Source organism: Corvus brachyrhynchos, unplaced genomic scaffold (assembly GCF_000691975.1).
Source record: "Corvus brachyrhynchos isolate BGI_N302 unplaced genomic scaffold, ASM69197v1 scaffold186, whole genome shotgun sequence".
NCBI lineage: Eukaryota > Metazoa > Chordata > Aves > Passeriformes > Corvidae > Corvus > Corvus brachyrhynchos.
In genome coordinates this window covers 30,941-40,212 of record NW_008238638.1, presented here as the reverse complement: position 1 = coordinate 40,212, position 9,272 = coordinate 30,941, and the positions used below count along the sequence as shown (strand labels likewise).

At 40.2% G+C, this 9,272-nt stretch overlaps 1 protein-coding gene across 1 annotated transcript in view; it reads right to left on the bottom strand.

Moving 5' to 3' along the window:
• Positions 1–9,272, bottom strand: part of LOC103617802 (ubiquitin-associated protein 2) — a gene marked incomplete at its 5' end in the record, with an annotated part of 103,260 nt that overhangs the window by 68,086 nt on the left and 25,902 nt on the right. The window contains 4 exons of the mRNA XM_017737465.1: positions 4,324–4,371; positions 5,283–5,374; positions 6,628–6,814; positions 8,187–8,253. Coding sequence (XP_017592954.1) covers positions 4,324–4,371; positions 5,283–5,374; positions 6,628–6,814; positions 8,187–8,253 — 394 coding nt within the window. The remainder of the gene's footprint in view (positions 1–4,323; positions 4,372–5,282; positions 5,375–6,627; positions 6,815–8,186; positions 8,254–9,272) is intronic.

Here is a 9,272-nt window from a genome sequence, read left to right as displayed (position 1 = left end):
TTGGAAGTGGGCGGCTGTCTCGTTGTGATAATGTGTTCATAGCATAAGAGAGACTTCTCTTCCTAAATGGACTGAACAAGATTATTATGGAAGTGGTAAACAGAATTAACATCTTAAAGGTTGTCTTTCTACATTGTCAGTGGGAGAAGGGAGGAAGGTGCGGGGAGGAGAAGAGTTCTGAAGGTGTGGTATAATTTTTTTTTTTTTTCCTCTTTTAGGTCTGTTAATAAACTTCTTTATATTCTTTCAAGATTGGTGCCTGCTTTGCATTTCTCCTAATTCTTATCTCACAGAAGGTAAACTGTAATGAGTATTTTGGACCAAACCACTACACATATGAAGGACAGCAGAGAGGGTGTCATGGCCCATCAAAGGCCCCCTTCCCAAAGGGGTCCCCAGACCCTGCACTGGAGCACTGCAGCATGATGCAACACATCCACAGTGTTGCAAGGGACAGTGTCAAACTTGCCCTCCCCAAGGGAGGCACGTGGGTGTTCACACCTGGCCCAAACGTATATTAATCCATGGGATTCTATACGTTGCAGCAGCAGTGGGCACCGGGGGACTCTCACCACCAAGAAGACCAGATGGAGGGGAGCAACGAGATGTCATTGGGATCCCTGTAAGGGTGATATGTTTCTACCTGACCCCTTTCACTCTCTTCCTGTCCCCCCACCCCCCACGCACACTTCTTTTTCTTTCTTTGCCTCTTTTACTATAAAATAAAATATATCAAGTTTTTTTGGAATCAACATCTAACCTCATTTGGTTTTAATCATATTTTTTAGGTATATTTTGAACCTTTCTGGGTCTGATCCATTTTATTCACAGAGACTTAGTTTCCTTTGGTCTTCTGTGTTAAACTGATTTGTAACAGGGGTTGAACTAGATGATCTTTAAAAATCCCTTTCAACCCAACCCATTCTATGATTACATGAAAAGAGCCACAGCAGAGATCACTTTGACTAGGCTGAATTCAGCTACTCTTGCCACTTCAGGCACTTTTCATGACAACTGTCTCATTGTGTTGCTTGAAAACACCTTGCAGCATGAGCTATTCTAGGGCAACACAGACAAGGTCCAGCCATGGACCAACATCAGTGTACCTCCTGCAGAGACTGAATCGGGGAAACAAGGGTTAAGTGAATTACTAAAGGGGCTGCTTGCTAAAACAATGCATATAGCTTGCCTAACATTTATTGCATTTGTCAAGTAGAAAAAGGGAGGATACAAGATTATTGATAAGGGGAGGTAGTCGTGACCAAAAGATCCTGCTTTGGACCCAGGAACCAGTTCAAACCAGCCTTGGGGTTTGAACTTGGGCCAGGGACTCAGGGAGCACGTGCAAGGAAGCAAGGTGAAAAGTTCAAATTAAGGAAGACTCCTTACTTCATCTGAGGAAGACTCCCTACTTCATCCCAGAGACCCCTGCACGAGGCACTGCACAAGCAAGCACAAGCCATATGGAAATGCCTTTGGGCTCATTATAATATGAAGCGGGGCTAGGGGGGCTAGAAAATGAATATGGATAGGCACATTTGGAAACTTAATGAATATGTAGCTTGTAACTCGATATATACCAAGCCAAATGGTATTGCTGGCACGCATGCATTTGATGGAGCAATCCACATGTGCCCCAGCGCTGGAATAAACATACCTACTTTACTACTCATTTCAGTAGTGGAGTCTTTTCCACGTATCATCAGGACGATGTTGGAAAATATGCCAAGTTTATTTTTTTTTATTTTATAACTTAAGTCAGGTTTGTTCACCTTTGCCCTGGGGGAAGGGAATTAAAGTTTCTTTTCAGGGTATTGGTCCACCAGGTGAGGCCTGATGAACTTAACATCTCAACAGACTGGGAGTAGCACAGAAGATACACAAAAGATAAAAACCATCAACGGCCATCAACAGACCATCAACTCCAAACATCACCCCTGGCATGGTCAGAGACACCTGGTCTGGGAAAAGATAGATAAGAATGAGGACCTAATTAGCATCACAGGCGAAGAGATCTGTAGCCAATAAGAAACCAAATACTAAGAACTGCGTAACTTGGAACCAATGAACATTGAACCAATGAATTTCTATGGGTTTTGACTGTATAAGTATCTGAAAAATCTAGTAAAATTCATGTGTCATGGAATGATTTTCTCTGCACAACCCGGGCTATGTGTGGATGAAATGATTTCTGTTGCACATCCTGGCCAGAACAACATCCTGGTCAGAAATAAAGTAATGCCTTCATTCTCTAACACTAAAAATGTTGGAGGGTTTTTGTTTTTCCCGGAGTTGACAACGCAGGTGACAACGGCACCTAGGTATGCCAAAACATCATGCACATGCCAGCACCCAAAGCATACCACTCCCCAACACAACATTGCCTGACAAGACCATGGCTCCCAGCCTGTCACCACCACCACCCAGACATTTTCCCTGCTCCGAAAGCTTTGATAAAACATATGACAGTAGCTCTCGTAGAAGCAGAATGTGATCCTTGCTCTTGGAGGGGACCTTAAAACTTCATCAAGTGAAACCACCACCTCCTTCTCCTCCTACTAGAGCTCTAACTAGATTAGTTGGTGCAGCTCCATCTCCAGAGGACTCTTGGATACCTCTCCTCTTGGGGCACAGGGGCTCAAGGCCATCCCAAACGCAAGACTTTTTGCTTACAAACAGCCTTATGGGGGGCATTTTCTTCTTTGCTCCCCAGCCATCTCAGGCAAAAAGGTAGAGAAAGCACAAGACTCCTGTTACAGGCACACACACATGGGACCACAGCCAGGGACCCAACCAAGCAGGAGGAGGAGCAATATATATACCTGAAGGAAAAGCCTTTCTTCCTTATCCTCAGGAGCTTCAAACATAGGAGTTGGGGCAGCTGTATCCAGGAACACATCCAACAATCAAGTGCCTACACCCAGAGCCACCTCCTCAGAAGCTGCTGCCACCACTACCCCCCCAAGGCCCTTGGTCCAGGAGAGGGCTCTCCAGACTCTTCCAAACAACATCATTTCACAACCCTTCCAAACATGAAAAGATCAGCTAATATGAAAACAAAGGCAATACACAAGGGAAAGGAAAACAGACCACAACCAACACCATGTCATTACAGACAGAAGAGACTCGGGCAGAAAAGACTCAACCACTGCCCTGGGCAGCCTGTTCCAATGCTTGAGAACCCTTTCCATGAAGAATTTTTTCCTAATATCCAGTCTAAACCTCCACTGGTGCAACTTGAGGCCATTTCCTCTTGTCCTATCACTTGTTACATGGGAGAAGAGACCAACACCCACCTCACTACAACCTCCTTTCAGGTAGTTGTAGAGAGCAATAATGTCTTTCCTGAGCTTCCTTTTTTCCAGGCTAAACAACCCCAGCTCCTTCAGCCACTCCTCCTAAGACTAGCCATAACTGCACTAAGAAATCTACACTCTTGACTAGCATTTTCAGCATGCTTTATTTGCTGGGTTATAAAATAAAGTTGCCTGAGTTTGAGACGTGTTCAGGCTGTGCAGCTGGACAGGGTTTTGTCTAGGACATCCCTGTATTTACCTTTGACTATCTGACTCTGGCTGTCCCCAGACTCCATATGAAAGACCTGGTTCTGACTTGGGCCTTTATCTATGGCATTCATCCAGTGATAGTTCTTTTCAGATAACTGCTCGTTGCTCCATTTCTGCATCTAGAGATACACTGAATCACTTAATCCTGTGACTTTTCTCAGTAACATACTACCAAACGTTCTCTTCAAGATCCTAGTTTTCTGAAAACAAAATTATTTACCTTTCTGCAATCTGGGCTGAGGCTCTTTGTGAATCTAACTCTCAGCTTCACTCATGCCATTTGCATTCTGGATCCAAGTAAAGAAGAAAACTTCATATACTCTCCCTCCTGCAGCTCACCTGCATTTGTTGCCATGATGCACATGCAAAAATCTCCACCTATGAGCACCTCCAAAACCTGTCAGATGCACCTACTGGCTGCCAATTTGTTTACTTGCTGTTCAATCCTACCTCTTGCTAAAAGAAAACATTGACACACAGACTTCAACTAGATTTGACAAGATGCCATACTCTCCCTATAACAATTAAAAATTTCTCCACTCAAAAGCACAGAGCACATTTGCTTCTATTTGCAAATTGACAGTTTTGCTGTATCGATTTATACCACCTAGAAACCTGTGGATAATTAAAAAAAAACAGCATATAGAACATAAAGATAAGCTCTCAATCACTATCAAATGAATTAATTTGCATTGCACAAATGATCAACACTGAAGATAACTTGTTTAAAATTAAATAAACCAAGCCATTTACTTACCATTGGCAGCCTGGATTGAAGCATCTGGAGATCATCATAACCATAAATCTGCTTAAAGACATAAAAATAAAACATCATTATAACACATTTCTCTAATGCTGATCAATTTGGGGCTCTGTTTAAACAGTTTGACCTAGGCCCAGTCTATTTTAAAGATGTACATATATGTCACATTGTGCTACCATGGTGCACTGTAGCATTTTAAGGCTAGTAGAGCAAAGCTTAAAATGGCTTTTCACTCTGATGTTGTTTCCTCATGACAGCAGTCCTCTAAGAATATTACTGTCCCATGTTCAATATGGTTTTAACAGATGCATCATTCATCAAATTGTGAAAAATCTACAGGGCATTCAGAATTGGGAGTAAGAACAACAGCCTTCCTTGCTGTAATCATTACTTCTGAAAATAGCAGGATTTAAGATTTGATGACTAGACCACAAAGCAACCTATGGTATTCCCTTGCATTCGGTGTGATATAGAAGAATTATTAGAATAAAGTTTCTGATTCAAAAAACAGATAACCAAAAATGTGTTGATCCTGGTCAGACACCAAAAAGCTATGTGCAATCTTTCAAAGTATGACAGACAGGACACATGGCACATTTCAACCATTACTATGTACTATTACTATTACATTACTATGTAATACTATCCACTCCAGTAATACAAACCTAAACGGGTCTAATTTTATTCAAAGGGCCTAAAACCTGATAACGCTGAAAACCATAGCAACATGCATGTTTAGCTTCAATAGCACCAGATCAGGTCTGTACCAACAGTTATACAGTTTACTATCAACAGTAAACCCTCACTGAATACATTTAACATTCTTCAGCACTTGGAACAAGAATTCCATGTGCAACATGTGCCAACAGAAATGCCTTGGCATAGACAACAGCAGGTCTGGAGGGCTCACTTGCACCAAGGCTTAAGCAATCAAGGACAAACAAATTGCTTACTGGGTAGGCAGGCAGAAGTCCTCCAGGTCCCACAATATACTGGTTATGCAACAAGGGTGGTACACCTTGAGGCAGATTTGGGGGAGCTTTGCCTGTAGAATTAAAATACAGGCACTTTAACAAGTCTTTAGAAAAGAAAAGGCTTCAGCATTGAGACAAGATAGCTCACAAGTCCTGGCATCTGCACTGTCTTAGTTTGTAAAAGTAGAACTACACAGAAGAATTTTGTGCTGGTTGATGAAAATGCTCAAAATAGCCTGGAGAGTTTAACCATGCCTGAAGGAATGGAAACCACAGGCTACTTAAGACTGAAGAGTCCCATCAGAGAACAGTCTAATTTTGTTATTTACTCTGTCCAAGAGAATTACAAGAATTACAGGAACTTCTCCTTTCCTCAGTCCTCTCCTGAAGGCAAAATTCAGGCATTGTTTTCAGTCTAAGAGCAAATTATCTCCTTTCATTTTCTGCTCTGTCAACACATTGCCCCTTATCACCAGCAATAGACTGGAAAGCACTAAATGTTGCCAGCATACTTTTTGTTGGTGACTTGTTGCACCCGGGAATAGCAAAGAGGAAATCTCAACGGTTTCAATTGCCTACATGAAGCAGAGCTAGGAAGCAGAAAAGTAAAAAAAATGCACTTTGACCAGTCATCGGACACTTTATTTACAAGCTATGAAAATGGAAAATTCTTCTGTAAGTAAGTCTGATCTTAATATTTAAATCATTCACTTCTCTCCATAGGATTTCCTTTTAGCAGTTCAGGCTGATTAGAAAAGAAAGATAATTTAGCATTGCTTTCACTTCAGTGCAAGAAGCTTCCCAACCTTCCCTCTGTGGTTCCTTTTTCTGAAGTGCTATTTTCTGTGGAATGACCCAGACATCAGACACTTTTTTCCTTTCTCTAGATGTGGCAATAGGGATGTGGCATATGATAATGAGGACACTGCAGTATATTTTGACACTGACAGATGAATTCAAGTCACAGAGAAGACTGAAATTAAAGCTAATGTGAACTCACAGCAAAGAGCTGATTATAACCTGGAATACAAATAGGGTGAATCCCCTAGTCCAAAACTTCCAATGTCAGAATTGCTCTGGTTTCTATTTATAAAGCTATTTGGGGATGGAATATGCTACATAAATGCCACATAACATCCTAACAAATATCTCAAATACACAAACCCAGGCAATTTTATTTTATAACCCAGAAAATAAAGCATGCTGAAAATGCTAGTCAAAAGTGTGGATTTCTTAGCATAGCTATGGCTGACAAGATGCTCAACTGATAGTCCTGCTGACTGAAGTCCTCTGTCTATCCACATAAACTGTTAATATTGCAAACCTGAAGACATTAAGGGAGCTGCCCGTGTGGTAGCAGACACACTGGTAACACTCAGGCCAAGGCTAGCTGTAGTGTTCATACTGCTTGCCATGCTGACAACTGAAGAGGTGGTGCTAGTGGCTGAGGATGAAGCAGTTGAAAAAGTTGTTGAAGGCTGAAGTGAAGTTGTGTTCTCAACACTAGTGTGCTAGAAAGGAGACAAAAGGAATGAGGATCACAGAGCAAACAAGGCACAGTGAAAGATGCAGGGGGGGAGGGAACAAAACTAAAAATCAAACCCAACAATATTTTAATTAACAGCAGCACATGTAAAAAATAATGCATTATCTATGTATCAGGCAAACAATGAAATTGCATGCTTGTGATTTTTAAGTATTCAAAGAAAATTATTACGACAGTTAAATTCAAACCACTATATCATCACAAAATTATACCACAGTAACTCAAATGTCACTCCCTTGCATTATTTCTTGCCCTTTTTGCTTGTATACTCCTTTAAGCTAGTATTTGTTATGTTACATAAACTATATTCTTCCAAAAGACAGTATTTGTTTTCAAAATACAGGACACTGCTATTGTGATTTCCTCAATGCATTTGTGGAATTTAAAAGATTAAAACTGCAGTGCCCCACAACAGAGTCAATGTGGTAAACTGAAACACAAACAAAATGTATTACAGGAACACATGAGGATAAAGGAGTTCCTGGTTTGAATCCAGCACAATACAGTGCCTTAGCTGTAAGCTGATCACACCTGCAAAACAGCGTCATCAACACACAGAAGCCAAAAAGAACTCTGACAACAAAAAAGGAGGACATTAGGATAAGTGTGATTTTTAAATTACATATATAGCAGGGGTGGAGCATTACAAACCAAAATTCAAGCATAAAGAAAAGCAGTAACCTATCTGCATACCCCAACTGGGATTGTACAGACAGAACAAGGCAGTGTCTCTCTGACTTTCATTTGTGCAACCTCATCTAGAGCACTGTGTTCACTACCATTTGCCTTGTTATCGCTAATGCATTAAATACACAGGTGACAACAATGTCACATGGTAAACTTTAAAATCATCTGTCCTGAGGCATTTGTCATGACATGTACCATTCCATCACCTGCACTTTGCCAGCTAACCTCTCCAGTGGAGACGGCGAACAGTCCACATTTTAGAGCAGTTTCAGACAGCCACATCTAAAGTTTTATTTGTTTTTTAAACACATTTGTTATAAGAAATTCTTTCTATATTCCATACCCCCCTTGCTGGCACAAAAATTTCCTCTACAGTTGTGTGACTGGCAAGTCTCTGTAATAGCTAGTCCTGATCTAGTACAAACAAATCACAAGTGGTAAAGACTTTTTTACCACTAGAGAGCTGGCAGTCCTCCTTCCCAGAGATAAAGCTCGTTTCGGTTCTTAGCATACTGGGGCACACTGAACTAAGAGAGGGTCTGTCATAGTTTAGCATAGCTTGGTTTTAGTTGAGAAACCACTACAGGGTCTTAATCATCAGATAAACTGACTATATGCCAAATATCTGTGGAAATGCAAATAGGACTTACCACATGTGATGTGCTTGAAGACAACACTGAGGCAGGGGAGAGGCTGCTCTGATGATTGGAAAGGGAGCTAAAAAGAAATTGCAAAGAGTTAATAAAATTATTTTTTCCTAAAACATTTTTAATATATATCTATGTATATACACACATACATATATACAAACACAGAGTAGGTAGTAGAATATTAGTTAAAAAATAAAAATTGCAGGTATGTGTATACACATACACACACAGTAGGATAATAAAGAAAAAATTGTAGAAGTGTGTGTATAATATACATACACCCTGACATTTTCCCTTTAACTAATATCCTACTACCGTTTAATGAAAAAAATGAAAATGAAGTACAGAGACAACTATTACTAAAAAGAAACATCTAAAACACCATTCATTTATATTTATCAAATTACTATATTTTTAGAAAAACAACTGCTAGTTCAGGAATTATGTAACAATGACTCCAAGACACGTCAAGTCCAAAATCAGAAGAACACTCAAACAAACATATGGCTTGTTTCTCATTCTTTCCATGAGCAACTGCTGCTGCTTGCCACAGGGCACAAGTATTAATTAGGTGAGATAGTGCTTTGGTTTGACTCATTATGGTATTTCTCACATAACCTGCATAACATTAGTTAAACTAATTAGAACTGCAGGGTATTTGGCCCATAACTCTACCAAAAGCCCTAACAAACTCTCAAAAGACAAGGCTCAAAAAAAAAAAAACAAAAACCCCAACAAATGAAGAGCATCTGTGAAAGTCCAAAAGTTAGCCATACTACTACAGAATCTGTCGATTTAATCAAGGCCAATTCATACCACTACACCCTACCAAAACCAATTTTCTCTTTGAAAAAATGAATCAGAACTATTAGTTCAGTTTTATACATACACTGTAAAACATGAAAATAAAGAATCCCCTTGTAGATAGAAAAATGCTGCTAGCAAGGATTTTCTTGCTATTTTCTAAGCCTGTGAGAGACTTTTCTCTCTCACAGAAGAGGTAGCAGAGTTCTGTAAACAACCAAACACCTGCAGCCTTGAAAAGTCTTGTTTATAGTACAGTAGAAAAATATTTTGACAATGGAT